We start from the raw sequence: 23,984 nt of genomic DNA, 5'->3' as shown, positions 1-23,984 counted from the left end.
AAGAATTTAGGTTATCTGTAAAACACTTTAACCCCACTTTCCAATACTTTAAACTATCTTTCACTAGCAGTTAATCTTTTTTGGTGTTTCTGTAGCCTCAAGCCTTCCTGCCAAGTGTTCAGCAGTGCTGATCACACAGTGTATTAGTAAAGTATCAATATTGAATGCCTGTTTTCAGTGCCTATTTTTAATAGCACTGTCTGTGTGCAGTGACAAATTGGTCCTTGACATAGCTGTTCAGCTCTCTGTTTAATTATAAAAGTCACATTCTTTCACAGTAGAGCTTGCAAGGGCTCAGAGCGTATGTATTAGGAAACTGAGGTCAACACTTAAAAGATAACAAGACTCCTCTAGAGACTTACAGTTCCCTCAATTTCCTGCACAACAATCTGTAACAACATTTGAGTCCATTGACAGCCTAGATAAAATATTTAATTATTTTCATTAACAAAGCAATTTGTAATCCCTGTTGGCTGTGCTTCCAAAGGTCACAGAGAACAGTATTAAAAAATTTGCACAGGAAAGAGGTCCCTCTTGGCTACTCATGAACCAAACGGGCAAACGGCTTGTTGAGTGAAGGCTTTTGTGGTGTTTTTCCACTTTCAAAATTAAACTAAGTAAATTAAACTAAGTTTTATATGTGAATCAAAGATTAAATCATACAGTAAATTTAATTAAATCATACGGTAAATTTTCTTCAAAATTGTTGCTCTTATTTAATACAGAATGAATATGGCAGTGTGTATCTAAATGCAAGAAATGTACTTAGATCTAGAAGTGAATGTTGAGATTGTTCTTCCAGAAATTGAGTACTCGGGACTATCGCTAATATTTTTAATTGAATAGTGAGAGTCTTCAAACTTCCCTATTAAAGATCACCTACATTTGATTATTTTGCATTAACTGAAGGTCTACAGAGAGAGAGAAGATACTCTTCTGCAGAGAATTCCATAAAAGGAACTACCTGTTTCTATAACAGCTGCCACCTTCCATTGTTCTTACTGGGATTTAGGCCAAGGGGCAATGTCCACAGAGAGATGCCTTTAAACAGATCAAGCTCGGTATAGCTTTGTGTGTCATGCCAAGATCCTGGTTCTAAATGGTGACCCAGTGTTGTCGAGAGACAAAGATTAAGTGCTGTGCTTAACAGAGCAAGATACTTTGTGTGGATGAGGGGAAGGTGATTTAAGATATTTTTTTGAATTCACAGTAGCTTAGCCTGATCCTTACAGATAACAACTGCTTTAATTCACCTGATTTCCGGAGTTTTCCTCTCAGTCTCTGGAAGCATGCAGAGCCATAACTTTATCTGACGGTAGACTGGTTCATTTTAAAGTAACAATAGTAATTACCAAGGTAATTCACAAAAACAACAAACAAAAAAAAGTGAAACCAAACTTGTATATTTAGACTGAATTTTTTTAAAGCTCAGTTACAAAGCACATTCATAAGTGAAGAGATGAGGGATCCTAATAATACATTATGTGTTGTTGTGAAGATCAGTAAATGTATCTGAAACCTATATGTAAAAGAGAAGGGTGAGAATCTTTTGCAGGGGAATCTAGAAAGCGGCAGGGGGGGGCAATTTTTTTTTTTCCCCTTTTTTTTAAGAGGAGTATAAAGGAATGCAGCTTCCCTGGCTTTTTGAACGATGTAGGGTAGAAGGAAAACTGGGAAGGTATATACAGAGAAATTGTCCAAGCAGCCAGGGATCAGGTTAGGAAAGCTAAAGCCCTGATAGAATTAAATATGGCCAGGGACATCAAAAGCAACAAGAAAAGCTTCTATATGTCGGGGATAAAAGGAAGACTAGGGAAAATGTGGGCCCTCTCAGGAACGAAACGGGAGACCTGGTTACCTGGGATATGAAGAAGGCTGAGATACTCAATGACTTTTTTGCCTCAGTCTTCACCGGCAAGTGCTCAAGCCTCACTGCCCAAGCCGCAGAAGGCAAAGGCAGGGACTGGGAGAATGGAGAGCCACCCACTGTAGGAGAAGATCAGGTTCGAGACCATCTAAGGAATCTGAATGTGCACAAGTCCATGGGACCTGATGAGATCCATCCGCGGGTCCTGAGGAAACTGGCGGATGAAGTTGCTAAGCCACTATCCATCATATTTGAGAAGTCGTGGCAGTCTGGTGAAGTTCCCGCTGACTGGAAAAGGGGAAACATAACCCCCATTTTTAAAAAGGGAAAAAAGGAAGACCCGGCAACTACAAGCCAGTCAGTCTCACATGGGAAGATCATGGAACAGATCCTCCTGGGAGCTATGCTAAGGCACATGGAGGACAGGGAGGTGATTCAAGGCAGCCAGCATGGCTTCACCAAGGGCAAGTCCTGCCTGACCAACCTAGTGGCCTTCTATGATGGAGTGACTGTATCAGTGAACATGGGAAGAGCTACCGATGTCATCTGTCTGGACCTCTGTAAGGCCTTTGACGTGGTCCCCCACAACATCCTTCTCTCTAAACTGGAGAGGTATGGATTTGATGGGTGGACTGTCCAGTGGGTGAGGAGTTGGTTGGATGGTTGCATCCAGAGGATAGTGGTAGATTATGTCCAGATGGAGATCGGTGATGAGTGGTGTCCTGCAGGGGTCTGTATTGGGACCGGTACTGTTTAATATTTTCATCAGTGACATAGACAGTGGGATCGGGTGCACCCTCAGAAAATTTGCAGATGACACCAAGCTGAGTGGTGCAGTTGACACGCCTGAGGGACAGGATGCTATCCAGAGAGACCTGGACATGCTCGAGAAGTGGGCCCGTGTGGACCTCATCAGGTTCAACAAAGCCAATTGCAGGGTCCTGCACCTGGATCGGGGCAATCCCCGGTAACAATACAGGCTGGGGGATGAAGGGATTGAGAGCAGCCCTGCCGAGAAGGACTTGGGGGTACTGGTGAATGAAAAGCTGGACATGAGCCGACAACGTGCACTCGCAGCCCAAAAGGCCAACCATATCCTGGGCTGCATCAAAAGAAGCGTGGCCAGCAGGTTGAGGGAGGTGATTCTGCCCCTCTACTCTGGTGAGACCCTACCTGCAGTACTGCGCCCAGCTCTGGAGTCCTCAGCACAGGAAAGACATGGACTTGTTGGAGCGGGTCCAGAGGAGGGCCACAAAAATGATCAGGGGGGTGGAACGCCTCTCCTATAAAGAAAGGCTGAGAGATTTGGGGTTGTTCAGCATGGAGAAGAGAAGGCTTCGGGGAGACCTTATTGCAGCCTTTCAGTACTTAAAGGGGGCTTATAAGAAAGATGGGGACAAACTTTTTAGCAGGGCCTGTTGCGACAGGACAAGGGGGAATGGTTTTAAACTAAAAGAAGGTAGATTTAGACTAGATATAAGGAAGAAATTTTTCACAGTGAGGGTGGTGAAACACTGGCACAGGTTGCCCAGAGAGGTGGTAGATGCCCCATCCCTGGCAACATTCAAGGTCGTGTTGGATGGGGCTCTGAGCAACCTGATCTGGTTGAAGATGTCCCTGCCTACAGCAGGGGGGTTGGACTAGATGACCTTTAAAGGTCCCTTCCAATCCAAACTATTCTATGGTTCTCTGACTCTTTGCACAGAACTTGCAAAATAGAAGTGGTGGAAATGGACAATGGTTTGGCTGCATATAGGAATATTGGCATAGCCAAACTGGATCAAAGCTGAGGCTCATACAGTATGTTATGTCATATATGCTACTACCCAGCCCCAAATGAACCAGGAATGTCTCAATAATGTTAGGTCGCTTTAGCTGTTCAGTCTAGATCATATTACCAGAGAGTATGCAGATAACAAATAATTTGTCCCTCTTAGTAGGGTATCATCAGTTAGTCTCTATGAGAAGACAAGAGGGCTTCTGAAGTACGAGACTCTGTTTAGAGCATTGCTTTTATAAATCTTAGTATTATCTGTATATAGCTAATTATGTACATGTCCAATTTCTTTTCCGTCTCGCTGAATCATTTGCCGCCTTATAGGAAGACTCACATTTCTTCTTAATAGTTTTGTCATTTTAATAATTAGGATTTTCCAGTTCCTTAAGACAGAAAGAAGAAAAGTTCCTGAGGAGCCTTCATGAAGTTTATTTATTTTTAAATTGTGGTTCATTATTTACACATTAATTTTTACTTAAGATCTGAAGCTCCACATGTGAGCATATTTAGATATCCTTAATCGTTCTTGCCCCGTCCTTCAAACTGTCTCTAAGTTTGGAGCAGTTTTTTTCTTTGAAAAAGGCAGTAGTCCAAAGGAAAATTAATTTGAGCTATATAACGGTATTATTTTCTGTATCATGCACGCTGTTGCTTATCTTAGAGTCTTGTTTGCCTTTTTGAAATGAGCCGAAGGCTTGAGTTATCATCAGAAATGAGGGTTTTTCTGAGCTACGGTAATTTAGAATATTCATTTTATTGTCATATTTTGAGCATTACTTTATTTAGCTTAACTTCATATACAGTGTTGTTGCTCATTTACTGTGTTTGGATATTCCTCACAGTTCTTTCTAATACTATCTTAAGTTTAATTGGTTTTCCCTAGATTTTGTTCCCAGCTGTTCATTTTATTCACTTTCTGATAACCTGTCTCATTCTTAGCTTTCTTCTGACTCTCAAAATAATTTCCACTTATGCAGTGTTTAGAAATTAATAATATCCCTTGAAATATATTTGACGCCTGTTTGTGAGCTTTGCCACAGTCTGCAATAGGAACAGAATCCTACTAGAACTGCAGTGTATATAGGGTTACGGGTACGTCTTTTATGCTTGCATAATTAGATTTATGAAGAATTGTGTTCTGTTTATGTAGTTTCATGTAAAACTATGCTGAAAGCAAACCAACACATATCAGAAATTAGCTCTGGAATGAAGACAAGTTAAAATATTTGTTTGCTTTCACCATAGTTTTATATGAAACTATGAGTACTTGAAAACTTGAAAACTTTATGTTGCTTTCTTTATCCACTACCTTCTTGACACACATTCATAAATTTTTTTATTCTATTTGGCTTTTCTCCAAAACACTTTTGCTAGTTAAACTGCATATAGTAGTCTTTTACAAATTTGTACTTAATCAAGATTTCTGCCAGCAGCCTTGACACAGGTATACAGGCCACTGACCTTGAGCCTTGGATTCCCAATACTTACAAATGTGTTTCCTACTTGTGTTTTTTTTGGGACATACGCTGTCTTTTAAGAATACGTGCTTCTTAGGGCTGCTCAGCTACTTCATGTTTGAGTTCTTTCAGCACTTAAAAAAGTAAACCATGTGGACTAGGTGGCTGATTTGATTGATTGCTTTGTCATATGCCAGTGTTCTTGATGTCTATTTTGACACCTCATTCTCTGATTAGTACTTTATCTTACTACTAGCAAAAAGCATGTCTAAGGTTGGTATTTCCTCTCCTCCTCTTCCTTTTCAGGTCTTTCTGTGATGAAAACCAATGCAAGTATATTGTGTATTGTCACAGTAATATTTTAATCTTCTTTAACAGGTCTACATTTTAACCCTGATTGGCAGCTCTGTAGTAGCACAAAACAGACAGAATATGCCAGTAAACTGTGATGTAAAAGTAAAATTGCAAGTAACAATGATTTTTTTACCTTTAAATCAGTTAATATCCTCTGACTTCCACGTTTAGTGTTTTTATTTTTAAACAGGGAAATTCCATGTTCAAAGAGTCTAAGACACAGTAATATTGAAGATTACTTCTAATTAACTTTTTCTGGGAGCCACTTCTCTGACTCTAGCCTATATACAAAAGCAGAAATTCCCCAGGGTGCCATCTGTGGAGTATGTGCTCTATGGGAGAGAAAAAATACATGCTCCTGCTGCACCTGATTTCTCTTCTTCTAGCTTCATCAGTGAGCCGCTTGAGGAGTCTATTAGTCAACAGTAGCAACTCACTAGAGTTTTAAGTAAGCTTGACTTGTGAACCAGATCAGTGTGCTTTTGTTTACAGACTGTTAAAAACTGAATATGTGTTTCTTGTTCTTTACTTGCAAAATAATTGTTTAATATTATATGCAATAAATGTTGCATCTTATATTTTAATTTTTCTCTCTTCAGTGTTCTTTGAAAGTGTGAAATCAGAACTCAGGAATGGATCCTCAGAGTACTCTGATATTTCTGATTCAGAAGAATCTGAGCCTGATTGCACTACACAGGTATAGCTAGAAAAAGTCACAAAAGTTAACAAAGCAATTAAATATAATTTTGCTCGCTCACTTCAAATTTATCTGGTCAAAGTTTGTGTTAAAAGAGCAATAACAAGGTATTTAATTCTTGTTCAAGTTGATATCTCAAACTTATGGTTCTGCCTCATTCTTCATTTATTCTAGTGTTGAGAAAAATGACAAGATATGCTATCCTGAGCCAAGTTTTATGATCTTCTTTGTCATTAAAGGGGGGGCTGGCAAAGGATGAGCCCTGCTCTAGAACATGCAAAGGTTCAGAAAAGTTAGTTCCTAGTTGCTTTGTTAATTTCTTCCATAACAAGTCTAAATTTCATTATTAGAATTGTGAGTATATACCACACAGGTTCATTTTAGAGCATGATTAAATGGAAACAATCTTGTAGGCCCTCAGTCTTTTAAATAAGCTGAAGTGGCTAAATCCTACTGAGGTGTTTTAGGCTATTCGAAACAAATGGGAATCCTCCATTTGAGGGTCTAGACTGTAGTTACTTCTTTACAACTAAACAAAATATAAATGCACACATACACACGTGTACATGTATATATATTCACACGCATGTATTTTAATACAACTTTTAGTATTTAGGAATGTGGATATGTATATACAAATTTTTAAATGATTTTTTTCCCTTGCAAAATTGTGCTCTGACTTACTAATTTTGATTTTACTTGGATAGCAGTAAAATGCTAGTAGGGTGGAGTGATTACCTCAAATTTTTGTTTTGTGCTTCTGGAAAGCTAATGCTTTGGTCTTTCTTTCAATTGTCAGCCTATTGTAAGACTTTACAAGAAGTCTTCAAATTCCTACTTTTTCCATGGTGATCAAGATCTATTTTTAATATTTGTTGTCTTCCATCAGTACTTTATCTAGATGTTGGAATAAGTGATAGGAAGCTTCGTAATGTGGCTTTTTCTGGTTTTCTAAACTGCATTGTCAGCAGCTTTGGCTCAGCAGGTTTCCTTTTTTAAGACACAGAAACAACAGTTATTCAGAAGTGATATATTTCTTCTTCACAGGAGAATGTAGCCAGTTTTGGATGACTTTGTCATCGAGTGAAATGTTTTATATTAATCCCATTTACTTTCTTAGTTAATTTTGGATATATCATTACAAAAGGCAAATTTAAACATGCAGAAAAATTATTCCATTAGATACTATTAGAAATTAAGAAGCAGAAGAATATAGAAGGAACTATCTCAGTAGCTCCTATAAATCCTTTTTATGTTTTTATATTGCACCGAAGAAGATCTTAACAAAAGAAGATAATAGCTATATTACTAACATTGAGTCATGGTTATAATTTAATTGCCCATTTGTGTCATTTTCCAAGTGTCAAAGATTAACAAGCTGCTCTTGTGAATGAAGCTATTGTATAAAAACATCCCTTGGTGATATGATGCACTTCACTCATTCCAGTTCTGTTTTTGATGATAGGGATAGTGGTGTCAGTCTTGAAGGATTATGATTCCTCCATGTTCTGATCTTCCACTTTCAACACTTCTGTTGAATGTCATGTGTATTCCTTGGCTTGAGAAAAAAATTTTGGCGTTCTCTGTACTTGTTGAAAATGGCTTAGTCTGAATTACCAAGATGGAACATATCTATTCACATAAAAATTCTTGCTTCACATAAAAGCATATTGAGTCACATTGCTCCACCTTTGAGAAGCTCCTGCCCATACAAGCTGTAATCTCAGCAGGAGCTGAAAAGCCCTTTCATTCATGAAATGAGGCTGTGCCACTGTAAGACAGGCAACAGCTGCTGTGCCTCTGTTCCTGCTGTGTTCTGGATTTACCTGAAAGCTTCTGTCACTCATAAGAGAGATGCTGCTGCTGAAAGTTATCTTTTGTGAGAGCAGGAACCAGAAACAGTTACTCGGGGCAGATTGTGTCCCATTCTATGTAACAGGCATCAATTCTGGCTGCTGCTTGGAACCATACTTCCTTTTTTTTTTTCTTTACTTTGAACATAGAAGATAAGAATAATCAATGCTCTCTCTAAAAAGAATACAATGATTTGTGCATGGTTTAATGTGTGTAGGTGTTTTCTGTAAGAAAATGGATTTTGGAGATGCTTTCTATATTGCTGGAGCATGTACTCATCAGTGTTACAAAATCTGAATGTATAGCATCTCAGTTGCTATATTCAAATTAACTGCATTCTCAATAGTATATATATTAAAAAGTTGGACCTGGAAGCTTTTGAATTTTTTACCTAGCATAAATTAAGGTAGTGTCTCTATTTAGGAGGCATGGTCACCATTCTGCATGCTGTTTCCTCTTGTTTCAGCAGAAGGATTCCTCCACAGAGGAGTCAGAAAGCTCAGGTGATGAAGAGAAACAGGAAGTAACATCAAATTTCAAAGAGGAATCTAAGGTTACGAGAGACCTTTGTCAAAATACCCAGAAGCCATCCAGAAATGAAACTCCCAGTAAAAAGTAAGCACATTGTAGGCATTTGTTTATGAACCATTAGACCTTTTCGCACATATTTATAGTTCTGCTTTTATACCAATGTGAAAATCATCCCTTCAGAAAAATTTAGGATTCTCTTTTGAACGGCTTAATACTCCTTTATTTTTCTAGGGAATGTCCTACCTCGACAAGTACAGAAGAAGAAGCTATTCAGGGCATGCTTTCTATGGCAGGATTGCACTATACTACATGTTTACCAGGTCATACTCAAAGCACAGACTGCACAGATAAAAGAACCTCTCTTCAGGAACACAAAAGCTACCCCAGGAGTCGGCATAAAGACAGACAGCCATCTCAGAGCCACAAAACAATAGAATGTGGTAGGTATCTGAACTAATCACACTGCCGCTCTCTGCTCTTGGACAAACTGCTCAGAATAAGCACTTAAAGTTAAATTTTTAGATCTGTAGTCAAGTTTTTAAGCAAATCAGACTGACATTTAAAAAGGTGTGTTCTTTGGTTTTGTGGTTTTTTTCTACAAAAAGTAAATGTTACTTCTGAAAACTGGGACAAACTTAGCTTGAGAGGTCATCAGAATACATCTTCTAAATATTGCCATCTAAAAGTTTTGTGGCATCCTTACAAGAGTGGCGAAGTTATGGCTAGATTGAAAGTGTAGTCTCCTTATTGAAACTGTAATCTTCTTCGGAAAAGGTTGACAGAACCTTCATGGCTGCAGCTTTCATGACGTGTGTTACTTAGGTGTCCATAGGAATCTGCATGGGCATTTTTCATCTGTCTTTGAAAGGCATATTGGCTTTACTTGGGAAATTCTGCTATGAATGCAGTGCATTAAAGGAGGTTCTAATCTTGAAGAGGAGAATTCAGAGGTAATTTTTTTGTCAGTGGCATTTTGATGTCTGTGGAAAACAGACATCTGTTAAATGCATTTTGAGAATGACAGACAGACAGAACATTAATATTAATCCCCTGAAAGGAATCAAAATCACTTCTTGGAACAGAGAGAGAGTCATTATGTTTGAAAATTCTTTGCTTGAGAAGGAAATGGAAGAGGATTATAGCTTTGCTGATGTGAAACAAATAGAACCCTACAAACAAATAGGGTGCTAATTCAAAGAAGTAATAGTGTGTTGGTTTTTGTTTACATGGATAACAGGAAAGCCTAATGTGATGTCATGGACTGTGTTCTGGTAATTGAAGCTATATGTCCTTAAAACCCAACCAAATAAATAAATAAATAAAAAAAAACAACAACAACAAACCCTAACCAGCGAACCACACAGACATCTACAGTGCCTTTCCATCTTTGTAACTTTATCAAAAACATAATATCCAGGTTTCTAAATTGTGGTGGGTTGACTCAAGCCAACAGCTAAGCACCCATGCCCTGTGGGATGGGGGAGAGAATAGGAAGAACAAAAATGAGAAGATTCATGCGTTGACATAAAGACAGTTTAGTAAGTGAAGGAAAGAGGAGAAGAAACAAGTGGTGCAAAGGCAATCATTCACTACCTTCTGCAAGCAGGCTGATGCCTAGCCAGTCTATGAGCAATGACTACCTTGGAAGACTGCCTTTCCCCCAGCCTCTTCCTCTACCCCAGTTTTTGTTGCCAAGCATGATGTTATATGGTATGGAATATCCCTTTGACCAATTCAGGTCAGCTGTCCTGGCAATACCCCTCCCAATCTCTTGCCTACCCCTAGCCTGCTTACTGCAGGCGGCAGAGTGGAAAAAGAGAAAGCTGTGACACTGTGCAAGCACTGTTCAGCAACAGCCAAAATTTTGGTGTGTTATCAACACTGTTTAGCCACAAATCTCAAATATAGCACCCTGTGGACTGTTAGGAAAAAATTCCGTTCCGGACAGAACCAGTACATGTATCAAACTCCATGGATGAAGGAGGTGAAACTGTGCTGCTTAGCTAGCAGGTTTTGCAAAACCTTTCAGTCTCTCCAAATTCGAATTGAATTGGTGTCTTGGGATGCCCTTAATTTTACAAGTTAACTATATTGTAAATGTGTTTTCAATGTGGACGCTTCTTCAATAGGCTTATCAGCGTAGATCTTCCATATGTTGTACGTGAATAGCACATCAGTGCTTAGAAACAATACAATCAATAATACCTGAAAATTAAAGACAATGTCCATCTTTGTATGAACTCCTTATGATACAAAGCCATGGTAGAAAACTGAAAACTGTAGCATAACAAAGAAAGTAAACTCTCTTCAATATCAGTACTTTCAAATTTGAACAGTTATATTTGTCTGACCTTCTTACTGTGGTATATGGATCTTTAATTAGGTGCATTTTTACTGTGAGATTGTTTTCCCAATTTAGTGTGTAGAACCGAGGAGCTCTGACGACTTTAATTTTGTATCTAGGAAATATTTTCCATTGTATTTTCCTTTCTTTCTTGTTTTATTTTTAAAGTTATTCCAATGTATAATTAACTTCGTATTCCTAGTTTTTGATTTTAAAGTTTAAGCTTCTTGAACTTCTCTTTAGGTAGGTCTGTGAAAGAAGAGGAAAGAGACTTGGGGACTTCAGCATGGGCGAGACACCTGAATGAAGCTTCGAGGATTACCCCTCAGGTAAAGCAATACTTTTAAACATTTTGAACACAAAAAATTTTACACGAAAAAGAGATCACGAAGTTGTAAGTACAGAAAGCATGGTGGACAGGTCTTTCCACACTGCATATGTGGTAATAGATAATTCTGATGCTGGTAACTGAAAATTATATTTTTGTCATGCTTTTTTTCATTGCTGTTGTGTTGATATTTTTTTTTCCCCTTTCAAACTCTCTTCTGTTGTAGTGGCTAGTATTAAGGTGCTCAGGGCAGTATCTTGAAAAATAAAAAATCCTTCATAAAAAAAGTGTGAATTTACATTCAGTCTAACTGGGGAAGCAGTGTATTGTTTATTCATTGTTATTCCCAAACAGAGCATCAGAACAAGTGGAATCTGCTGATAGTATTTATAGTATAAATATAAATATTTATAGTATTTATATACTATCTGCTGATAGTATTTAATATTTCCTGCTTAGGAAATCGGTACTGCCAAACTGATACAACCTTTCAACAGCCAGGAGGTAGGGATATTTTTGCTTTCTGATGTCCAGGTGGAATCCAGCAAGGAATATATAAATGAAAGGTTGTGTGTCTTACGCTCTGAACATTTTTAATATTTCTAAACTTGTCTATACTAGAAGTATTAGAATAATTAAGCAATTAAATAGAACAATAGAACAATTAAAGTTGCAAACAACAGTGCTATTTAATAGCTATATTTTAACTGCATGCTTTTTAGGTTTTTTGGTAAGAATATGTAACCACATGGTACTCCTTATAGTTCCCAATTCAGCATTTGTTCTCTCATCAGCTGAACATTGAAAACAAATTGCCTGTTTATGTAGTCAGTGGTTATGGTATGGCTTGATATAGTGGCCAGTTTAATGAAGAGCAGTTGCATTTGTTTTGGTCATGGCAAACTAAAACCAAAAAGCAGAGAAATTGACTACACTAGTATGTGTAATTAATCTATGGCATTGCCCTTAAGTGCATATGGAAAAGCTTGCACAGAGATACTATATGGTATCCTATTTTTAAGAGGTATCTATACTAAAAGAAATGATGGAATCATAAAGTGGTCAGACACTGGTGGAACTGAAATATCTTTTTCAAAGATACAGTAGTATAATTAGAAAAACTGGAGTGAACTCATAGCCAGGAGGTATCAACTTCCACTTTTTTTTCTTTTCCTTGTTTCCAAACTAGGATACAAGTAAAACTCAAAAATATATCAAGAAAGAGGGTGCATTAGAAGCCAATCATAAGGTTCAGGAAAACAGAAGTATAGTCCACAACAATGGCTTGAGTTTTCAGCATGGCAAGTATACACGAGACTCCACTCTAATTCAAGGAGAATGTCGGCTGAGTGATGGCAGCCTTAGCCCTGACAGGCCATATGGCGAAACATCCTTGTCTGTACCACTTCATCCAACAAAGAGGCCAGCATCAAATCCACCCCCTATCAGCAACCAGGCGACAAAAGGTAATGTTTAGCTCTGTTGTCCTCTTGCCAGAGTGGAAAAAAAAAAAAGAAAAAGACTAGGAAAAGAACTTGTAAACATCAAAAAGAGCTTTTAGATGCAGAAACTGAAAAAAGGAGAGACTTAGACCTTGAGGGAAAAATATAAAATGGGCATCCTGTGAACTCTCAAATTTTGGCACAGAATGTGTGGAGGCAGAATTAAGAGAGATCTAACTGAGCGCGTGGCCAGATGAAACTTTCATAGTTACGGTTGCACCTCTGCAGGTGTATCTGTTATGCATTTATTAGAGGGAACAGAACCACAACTATACTCTGAAACACTGGCCTGAATCAGATTTGTTTATCGAAGTAAAGGTTTAAAAGCTGTGACATTTCAAAAAATAGTCTGATGATTATAATACTTAGTTTTTAGTTTCTAGTTTATTTTCTATAATTTACTCAAGGGAATAACTAACTTGAACAAAATTCAGGAAGCTCAGTTTGGGTTCTCCCCTACCACACCCACTGCCCTTCCCTAGACTGGAAACATTTGTAAATAATATGATCACTCTATTTATGATAATGCTAGCCAGAGTTCAGGGAAAACAATTCCTGTTTTTTTACAATTCTGATTCCCTGTTTGTTTGCTCCCAAACAGACAAATGAAGAGGTTTGGGTTTTTTTGAAACTAATTCAGGTGAAAATTTTGCCTGCTTCAGCTTGAAAGCTGGGTTTCATCTTTGTTGATGATAAAAATTTGTTCTGAAATTCCTGATTGAAGTACTTGATTTCATTTTTCAGGCAAACGTCCAAAGAAAGGAATGGCAACTGCTAAACAGCGCCTTGGAAAGATCTTGAAGCTGAACCGGAATGGCCATGCACGCTTCTTTGTTTAACGTAGCTGCTACTTCTACTACTGCTGTCTTTCCTACACAGACCAGTATTGAGGTCAACAGAGCCTGGAGCTACTGTTATTCCTCTGCTTGAAGCAGACTTGCATGTACCATATAAAACACTGCCTGATGAACAAAAACAAGAAAGAAAAAAAAAAAAAAAACAACCCAATGCTGCATTTTCACTGTGCCACACCTGCTCAGCAATAACCATATGGGAACGGGGAAATCTTCAGAGAGACGTGGACTGTGAGAAATAGTCTCTCATCAGGGCTTGAATATCATTTGTTGCTGGTAGTTTCTGACCTAATTAATGAGGGGAAGGTGATGAAGGTGGTTTATCAATAATTTATTTCTGATAGATTTTGACAACTTTTAAATTCATTTAAAAAACCTATTTATTTGGAAGACTTTTTTGTGGGGGTTATTAATTTAGATTTAAGAATGTGAATGTTTTTAATTGTTTTGATAATGTATGTTTGGTGCAGTGGAGAGCCACATTAATTGTGATTAGTCTGGACTCCTAATTTGATATTCAGGTTATAGTCTTAAATAGGGGTGAGATGCATTATTAATTATTTTTTAAATTAAGGCATATGGAATCTTATTTTTTTTCCTGCTTTTTGTAAGCTATTGGCTGGGCTTCTGTTGACTTGCAAGTTGCATATTCTCTGCCAGCTTGATTATTTTTTGACTTGTCCTCTTTTATACAGATTTATTTATTTGATGGACTAGAAGAGACTCCTACAGAGAGAAGAATCTTCTTGTGTCAGTCCAGTAGCTAACTTGTTTTAAACTGCACCCCTTTCCTCCAAATTTGAGTGCATACTTTTCCTCCTGATGATCTATCTGTGATGATTTTCTTCTGTAAAAAGGCTCCCTGGAATTGTATTTGTACAGGTTATTTAAGAGTTGGTACAAAGGAGGAAAACCTAATATATCTTTTTGGAGGAACGGGGACATCAGTTAAGATAAATGTTCTTCAGAACAATCACTCTGAAATAACTCTCAAGATATACATTGCAGTCTTAATATTTGGCATATTACTTAATGTAGCATGGAAGAAGCATTAAAATGTTATTGTACTTTAAACACATTTTACTGAAAAGTCAGGAAGGCAGGAGAATGTGTGTTGCTTTCAAAGCTGGGTGAGACAGCCAATTAAAAGTCTTAACTGGTGCGTATATAAGCATTAAGTAGCTTACTGGTATCAGAATGATCATTTGTATCAGGCTTCATACAGAGCTGATAGCAAATGCCGATTCTGAATTATTGTAAATAATTTTGATTTAAAATTTGTATTTTTCTGTAATATAAAAGTAAATATTTAACTTTTGGGGGATGGGGATAAAGGCGGAAAGGGGAATACTTTTACTTGATTCTGGAAAAAGGGCATTTTGCAGGGTCCAGCCAAAATGAAATCATTAATATGCTAGTGACAACAGTATTGTTGGTTGGTTGGGGGTTTTTTTGGTTGCTAAGAGTGAAAATACTCAGGCATAGCTATCCAAATCATTGAATTGATTTAACTTTCCATACTAGTTTTTCCTTCCTCCATATTCTATACTGGAATAACTTTCTCGTGTTGTGGTTTAAAAACAAATTCAGTTGGACTTTCCAGAATATTTGTGCAGAGTTATTTTTATCTAGGCTGGATTATGAATGCCTTTGCAAATTTATGGAAATAGTTCTGATGTCAGGTGTATTTGATTATTGCAGGGTCAAACTATTTAGCACTATGTTATCCTGTTTCTAAATTGAGAAACATCAAAACATAATGCAACTGCAAATAAGTCAGGTAGCTTTCATGGCTTTACTTCCTCTGGAGCTTGAAAATTTTAATTTAGGAGTGGTTTTTGCAGCCCTGCTTTTACATTGTATTGACTTGACTTTATAGTTTTGTGTGTGTGCATATGGGTGAATTTTTTTGTTTGCTAATTATGGTTTCACAAAAGCATGTCTTCAGTCTTTTTTAATATTTTTTTTTTTTTTTTTTTTAATTTAATGGAAGCTATCAACCTTATTTAGACTATTGGGAACCGAGGTAACAAAGGATTTCTAAAAAGCAGAAGATAAGCTAAGAGGTACTCCACAGGTGCTGAAAGTGACTATAAGTACTTGCTGTTCTCAGGTGCTATGTTTTCCATCTGGAAATAGTTAAAAGAGAATATTTTAACTATCTTCTAATATGTTCTCACCAAAGTCAAAGAAATAAACTATGTTGTCAATATTAGTTAAAATTATATATCCGTATAAATATTCTCTGTGCTTAAGCTTGAGCAAATGGATTAGCGCCTGACAGGCTTTGGAAACTGTTTTACCTTTAGCATATTGAACCAAACTGTTTCCTTCTTGCTGGCTGTATAATTTTTATGAATAGAAAAAAAAATTCAGTTTAGGGCAGTCAGATTCAGAGCAGAATGAAGAATGAGCTCGCTCTCCTTAAAGGCAGATTTTTGAGAACACTTATTCAGAATAGAAGTATGCCAGAATAGAATCTGGAGTAAGGAATTTTAAAATATGGAGTATGCTTTCTTGTACATGTGACTGGCTTATACAAAGTCTCTTTTCTGACCATCCGCATTATTTATCTGTATCTTACTATTGGAACACAGATGTGGCTGGACCCATATATATTATTTCTTCTTGGTTTTATTCTTTCTTTACTCTACTTTCTACCTTTTTTTTCAAAGTGGCTCTCCGCTGTCATGAATTTATGTAATAGTGTCTTCACAGGCTGTCAACAGGCAGAGGTTCATTCCCATTTTCTTCAGATGTCCATGCTTCCAGCAGAAGTTAATTCTGATGTTCCATCTCAGAACAAGTAATTTAAAAGAAATTGCCATAATGAGCAGTATTTAAAAAAAAAAAAAAAAAAGAAAAAGGAAAAAAAAAACAAAGAAAAAAACAAAGAAAAAAAACAAAGGGGGGGTGGGGGGAAGTCTCCTGGTAGCTCATGAAGAGGATGTGGTGACCTCTCTTGGTTTGTGTACTTGTATGTAGGGATATTTTTATTGTGTTCTAGATGAAAACACTACTGCACCAATCTTTCTGTAGATGGACTGAACCTTGTGTTGTAGTGGAGAGAAAAAGCCCTATTTTTTATCCTTGCTGTTTCACTTGGGGTGGAAGAGGGAGGGAGTAGGGAACACTGACTGGACAACAAAAAGAATTAAGCCTACTATGGTGACTGGTTTTCAAGGATAATCTTTTTTGAAAAGTCAGAAAATTTGGATTTGGCATAAAACTTCAATTTTTTTTTTTTCTAGACAGAACAATAGGAAATGAAATATTGTAGGAGTTTTCCCATTCTCTTAAGTTCTTATGTTCCTGCAATTGAAAAAAAAAGAAACAAACATGAAAATGGAAAGACCACCCAGAAACTATATCAAAGACTCTTCCAGCAGCTTTCCCTTTTCTTCTCCTACTATACTTGCTAATAAATCCTGGCTACAAGGTAGCCTTTGTTGACCTCTGAGGTAGATTACCTATGCAACCTATAATACATGAATCCATTCTTAAAGACAATTTTGAAAGGGTTAGATGTTGAGAGTTAAAACTGTTGCTTTCTGATCACGTGGGGAATTTTGGGGGTTCTGCTTTTTTGGTGGTTGAAGTGCTTGTGTTACTTTTAGTAGAGATACAAGAGAGCACAGTGTCATGATCACATTTTAGAAGCTTCAGCTTTCCCTAGGCTTTGCTATATGGCATAAGCTACCTTCATTCGCAAGGCCACGAAGTTGTAAATGTTGAAGATTTTTGCAGGGTTTTGGAGTCAGAGCTGATGTGAATCTTGCTACCCCCTTTTTGGTAATTGTGGAGACTAAGCAGAACTGAAGCTAGAACGGCCTGGTACTACCAGCCTATAACTAGTGCCCTGTTTAGGCTCCACATGCCCACTTATCCTTTCACACCCCCACCATGATCCCCAAATCTAGTGTCTTTCCAGAGTTTCATTCATGTAATACTTCCACACCATTATAAAGCTGTAGCTCTGGGGTTGAGTGAGCCTTGAGCTACTCTTTCACAGAAGAAATATAAATGGAACCAAGGGCCTTACTATTTGTGGTTAAACAAGATTAAAAGCTGCAACATCCATTTTTCCAAAAACAAAAACAAAAACAAAAACAAAAAACAAAACCTCAACAAAAAACACCCTAGTAACCCTCTTTGTGGGAGTGTATGAGTGATAAATCATGCAGTGGATGGGAAATATAAGTAGCACTGATAAGGAAATGCATGTTCTTCATAGGCTGCATTTCTGTTTGGAAAAAAAGACTTTTTCTACTTTTAATATAAATTAAGCCATAAGAGTTTCATGCTGTGGGAAGGGAATGAAAGGGATCACTTTAAGAGATTATATTGATATGTATTGTCACTTCTGCTGGGAAATGTCTATTGCTGCCAATGCTTTGGTGAATCTTTTTTTTAAAAAAAACCATGGAATTTGGAAAAAAAAAAAAAAGAAAAAAAAAGGGGCTAGTTCTTGGCTATATTTACTAGTTTTGTAGTAATGTTTTGCTGGCCCGTTTGTCTTTTCCTCTCCTTTTTCTACTCTCATAGTCTAATTTCTATCTTTCCTTCTAATGTCTCTGAAAATACTAACTTGTCTGCTCAGTAGGGGTCGGTGTATGTGTGTCTTCCTTTTTACAGAAACGCACTACTGTGTTAAGTATTTGGCTGGGAAATGGGATGCTGCAGCTTTAAGAGCATTTTTTTCAATTCATTACAGTATTTCCCATCCTTTTTTGCCTGCAGGCAGGGAAAGTGTATGTACAGTATTTATTTTGTTTCAATTTTACTTTAAATTTGTAAGTTTCTATAAGTAGTTCACATTGATTATTCTAGGGGAGGACAAGTGGCTTTGTTTAAATTTGTATTTGATATTCATAGTTTCCACTTTCTGTACTTTAAAATACTGAAATTAAAAAATTGTATTGCTTATGTTTTGATTTTAGCACTCTAAAGTGTTTAATTTCTTCAGACTTCTGCTCATTTGCTTCAGTGTAAACACAGAAAACTACAGAATATCATGAGGACAAAAATGCTTTTCTAGGTCCAATCTCTGCGCTTTATTTGTCGCATTTTGAAGAAATTTTCTGGAGAAATGTGAGAGGGAATATTTTCATACTGCTTTTTTCATTTTTTCAAAGGGCAAATCTCATTTCAATCCAAGTATATTATATGGCAACTAAATGCATTTTGTGAAGATGTGTATATTCTTTTTGAATCCTAATACAAAAGGAAGGTGGAAGTGTTTGTGATCTGTCATATTAGCAGGTCTAGAACTGTAAGAAGGGTGTCAAATGGTATTTTCATGTTCTTGGTCTTGGAGTTTGTTCAGGTTTGTCTCATGCTACTGATGACTGACTCATCTCTTGATTTCCCACCACCACCACCTCCCCCCTTTAAGTGTGTGCAGTTTCTGGAAGAAGAGATTTCTTTTTCACACTTCCATGTATTTTGTCATACTTGCTTCTATCCTGAATGACTTCTCTGCTGATTTCTCCCACCACATGTCATCTTCTGGTTTACAGTTGTCAGTGCTCCCTGTTTTGACTCTATATGGCAGTACAGTGCAGGATGCTCTACTTGGGGGTAACGGAAGCATTACTGTGTTGCACTCCAACTTCATGTAAAGCATTTTCTTCTGCAAATAGTGCTCCATGCTACTGAACCGCTTCAGTGCTGTGATGGGCAGATGCTTAGATTCCACTGATGGTCATTTTATGAGACCCTTAGAGAAATGATGCAGCAATGGCATTGGAAGAACCAGGTGGCAAAAGGTGTTTGATTTCAGCATCCTCTGCAGCTGCTCAAGTTTACTTCTTAGCCTGGCTTTTAGTTTACAGAGAATTTATGGTTGACTGTAACGACTAGGAGATCTGTTCAGGTACCAGGAGTTCATTGTGCAAGGTGCTTTACCGACAAAGAACAAGACCTCATCAAACCATGTACTGCTTAAGTATAAGGTTGGAATAGTTTAAAAAAACTCAACAAACTAGTAAGTTCTGTGGCCTAAAGTTTAAAACATGGTAGTGGTGTAGATTTGCGGGGCAGAAACTTCTGTGCTGCTTCAAAAACAAATTTCATTTAAGTAGAGTAAGAAATCATGAGGAAAAATCATTATTTAAGTACAGGGGATGAAGAGTAAATATTTTTATTTTCAGAACTCAGTTCCTGCTGTATTTTGACATGCCTTTACATCTTTTCAATTAATGTGTTAAAACTGATTTTAAATTTGGTTAGCCAAAGATTTGCCAAAGATCTGAAAGAGCTGTTTGTCTATCAGAGCAGCCTCCTCTTTTGAAAAAATCTTGATCACTGTGATTGAAGAACAATGCTACAACCTATGCATTTCCATCAGACAGACTCATCTGGATTTGTCACACTGAACTCACTGCTCATACTAATGTTTTGGTCTTAAAATAAAGTGATAGGCTTACGAGAGCGCCTCAGTGGGCCACAAACACAAGTTTCGTACTCATATAAAAACCTATATAAGCACCTTTACTGTTTGTCCTTCTGTTTTTGCCAGCTGCGCTCCAGAGCTTTTCTCTGTGACTGCTGTTTGGTGGATTATAGGTAGGATAATACACTGGAAAATATGTGAAATACCTTAAAGTGCTGCTTTAAACGCTACTGGATAGCCTTCAGCACCTGGAGCCGTATTTCCATTAAAAGTCAGAGTTTCTGGTTTTCTGCTTTTATATTTGGGGAGGATGGGAAAATACTTACCTGGATTGTTCTGTCCTAATGGACAGATGGATTTTAAAGATTTCAAGGCTACCAAACACGGCAGAAGAATTGAATTTCTAAAGTCAGGAAATGGACAAGATACCCTTCTTGGTATCTGAAGACTAAAGTTGTTGGGTTTGTTTTTCTTTTTTTTTTTTTTTTTTTTAAAATCAGTATTCTACTGCTTTTGAGGTAGACTACCCCCTTGTAAAGTGCCTACAGACTTGGTTTTGTGTACATTTAGTGAAGTTCAAGTCTTTCTCTCGAGGGTTTGTCATGACCTGCTTAAGTTACGAAGCTATTGTGGTGGTGGCTCATTAGTTAACGCATTCAACCAAACGTTTTCTTGTTTGTTTTGTTTAGATATAACTTTGGATTGATAATGGAAACCTGAGTAGTAGAATGAATATGGTGAAGTCAATCATGCTGAGTGTTGGTTTCTATAGAAACTTTTTTTTCTTTGTGTAGAAGTATTTCTCCTGGGAGCCCTTGAAATTCCACTTTTACTGCTGGTAAGTAATGTCAACTGTCTCAAGCCAAAAGTTAATGAGGACTGAAACTGTAAAACCAGAATGTTACTGTTACTCATTCTGATACAACCAGGAATTTTAAATGCCTTTGTTTCTACAGCGGTCAATGACTAAAGTCTTTACCTGCAGAAGAAATAGCTGGTGATCAAGACGATGAATAAAGTCTGTCATTGCCAGAGCTCATAGTATTCCACCTAACAGCCGGCTAATAGGACAGTTTGCTTTGTCTAGACTAAGGTCTGATTTCTCTGAAGCCAATTATATTCAGTCTTTAGAATAAGTACTGCAAATCTTTGAAGAATTGTGTTTGGCTTAATAGATCTATTTATCTGTACTGCTCCTGCTGTATTTGCTTTGGTCTTGGAAAAAATACTCTACTTTGGAACATATAAGTCAACTAAAAGAACAGTATACAAAGAGTCTGCTTGTTTGTGATGCTTTGCCCCAAAGTTTATTTCTCATAAGAAGTATTTTATTTGCTGCAATGAGTGTGAGTAAAGTTCCCACCCATACTTGGAGAATGTGATATTTATCTGGAAGAAACATTTGCCCTTGAATCATACATCTTGGTGGTAAGTCATAAAGATGCAAGTCAGCATTTTGTTCCAGTAAAACTAAAAGCCAATAAAACTCTAGAAACTGCTACTGTGGTCTCCTAAAATAGGATCTGGGCTGTGGAAATGTGGTTTAACTAGGCAGCTTTTTCAGGCTAATACTAATTTGAAAAAGATACTACATCATGTGCTTCATTCTTAAGTTGTTGACTTCTAGTTACAGAGGTTTTGCTTTTTCACCAAAGATGTTTGAATAGATCCATTACAGGTCTGGCCCAGTAAGGATTTTCCTGTGCTTGACCAGCCCTCATAGAAATTGTTTTGAATTCCATCATGTGATGGTTACTGAACAGAGCTCTTCCCACGTGGTTAAAGTGCTTCTCCTCAAGAGGCAGCTAACCTCTGTATTCCCACCGAGTTATACCTATTGAAGGAGGAGAGCATTCAAAGAGTGTATTTACCATGCCAACTGTCCTAAAAGTGATGTTGGAACTGGGTGGCGCGGATGAGGTTAGCAGAGAGGAACCCTTCTGCTTCTAAGTCCATCCATATTCAGCCCAAGTCCACTGGGAGGGGGGAGAAGAAAAATATGTGAGCTGTGCAGTGCGCTACTGCAAAATGAGTTGATCATATTCCAAAGACTGCTGGACAGCTGTGTCTGTCATAAAACTAAGCACCACAAGTGATGCTGAATTGCCGTAGTCTTAGGAGGGAGACCAAGCATTAAATTGGACATGGCATCTGAATGATCTCTTCCTCCCCAGGCTTTTGCAGCAGCTCAGAGAATCATAGAATCATAGAATCATAGAATCATTAAGGTTGGAAAAGACCTCTAAGATCATCGTGTCCAACCATCAACCCAACACCACCATGCCCACTACACCATGTCCCTAAGGGCCTCATCTACACGTCTTTTAAATACCTCCAGTGGTATTAGTGAGATGTTTTGGGAAATGCAAAATCATGGTACAACATGGGGCTACATGAAATTAGACACTGGTTCTGTTGATCCATTTTCTTCAATAGTAAGAGGATTTCACTGAAAGAAGGAGTTCAGAAAGCAGAAAGAGACTTCATGTTATACATCCCACAGTTACCCGATGAGTGAGGTTTGTAAGGGGAAGGGGTATGTATTAGACCAACTGACATATTTGGAGGGTGGGAAATAAATGTAATGTTTAGTGCTCATGGTTCAGATGTTAGACATTTCCTCTCCACACAAACCTTGCCTTGCTTATGTACTCACAATACAGGGCTACTGCTATGAACCGGTGGCTTATAGACTGTTTTCAGTAATGTTGCCATTAGTAGCTTTCTTATTTTAAAGTACATTTTAAATAGCACTTACTGTAGTAATTGAGGAGAAAAATGATGTCGTTTGGATGGATTGAATGCATAATATATGTAGTGTCTAGGAGGAGACGTAGGAATAAGGCAGAATTCCCTGAGGTTAATGCATTCAGTACATTAAAAAACCACAACTACTTCAAAAAGAGGACCATTCACAAGATTACAAAACTGAAGAAGTCAGAAATGCTTTAGCAGGCCACAAGTTCTAGATATGTTTTTTTTTTACTTTACTCAAACTGTCTTCAACCATGGCAGGTACAATATCAAGTGTGTGTGTGTACGTATACACACACATATATACTGTCCCATGTTTTCTGTTGCCTCTAATTTCAAAGAATTTTAAACAATATAGGATGTCAGCTACCAAACTCCAGTAATACTAGTATTTTTACCATAACTGTGATTAAAGGAATATCTTCCCTAATCCTTTTATCGCACATTTTAATTGACAACAAAATAGTGCTGTCAATACTCTTAAAATACTGTATTTAAATTCTTTTCCACTTGGTTGAGGCATTCAGAGATTTCTACATTTTTTCTGCACTGATGCTAACTCTTACTATATTTTACAGTTCATGGCTTGAAGAAAAAACTGAGTATCATTCTGTGCCAGACTATTGTGGTTCACTGAAAAGGACTCTAAAAACTGGGAACAAAAGAAGAAATCTCTCTCTGTTAGGTGGAGCCTGTACCTCCAGTCATTAGCTGAAGTACTAAAGCACAGGTTATAGTATAACCTGAGATCTTAAAGATGCGATGTTGACTAATCAGATCAAAATGTACATAGTGGTAGAGAATAGAAGGGAAACCATGTGTATAAAATGAGGTAATTTTTTCTTAATGAGCTGCAGAAATGCTGGATTTTTCACTGTTTCACCTGCATGGACGAGTTACACTGAATGGGCATAATACCTGCAATACTTAGACTGTCAGGTGATAGAAATGGCTGCAAGTAATAGGGCCAAAATAGGTTGGTTTCTGGCTAGAAGCACCACGGGGAAGAATCTCCTTAGATTTGCACACTTTGGCTACAATCCTACCCTTAATTTCTAACCAGTTCAACTGCTGAATGTGCATACACTGATTTTAATGAGGTCTAAATTAATGCCTCAGCTGATGTAGTGACATATCTTTAAATATGTAGCTGTGCTTCTAAGCGTTTTCAGGTGATGCTTCAGTTTGCTTTTTTGGGATCCTTGTTCAAGACTTCTGATGATTCAGAAAAAAGTTGTCTTGGTGCTTCCCGGTCCAGCCTACTGTGGGAA

The 23,984-nt window shown here is 37.5% G+C and overlaps 1 protein-coding gene across 4 annotated transcripts in view; it reads left to right on the top strand.

The window, feature by feature from the left end:
- KDM7A (lysine demethylase 7A) overlaps positions 1–20,447 on the top strand; it is a 75,073-nt gene extending 54,626 nt beyond the window's left edge. For 3 of the 4 annotated variants that reach the window (XM_075157995.1, XM_075158012.1, XM_075158021.1), the window contains 6 exons: positions 6,055–6,152; positions 8,473–8,621; positions 8,769–8,981; positions 11,129–11,210; positions 12,399–12,675; positions 13,456–20,447. In XM_075157995.1, the coding sequence (XP_075014096.1) occupies positions 6,055–6,152; positions 8,473–8,621; positions 8,769–8,981; positions 11,129–11,210; positions 12,399–12,675; positions 13,456–13,550 (914 nt within the window). In that variant the 3' untranslated portion in view covers positions 13,551–20,447. The remainder of the gene's footprint in view (positions 1–6,054; positions 6,153–8,472; positions 8,622–8,768; positions 8,982–11,128; positions 11,211–12,398; positions 12,676–13,455) is intronic. The other variant, XM_075158003.1, reaches the window with a different exon arrangement.
- Positions 20,448–23,984: the final 3,537 nt, after the last annotated feature.

Source organism: Calonectris borealis, chromosome 1 (genome assembly GCF_964195595.1).
Source record: "Calonectris borealis chromosome 1, bCalBor7.hap1.2, whole genome shotgun sequence".
Taxonomy (NCBI): Eukaryota; Metazoa; Chordata; class Aves; order Procellariiformes; family Procellariidae; genus Calonectris; species Calonectris borealis.
The sequence above is the reverse complement of the archived record's forward strand: the minus strand, read 5'-3'. Positions and strand labels throughout refer to the sequence as shown.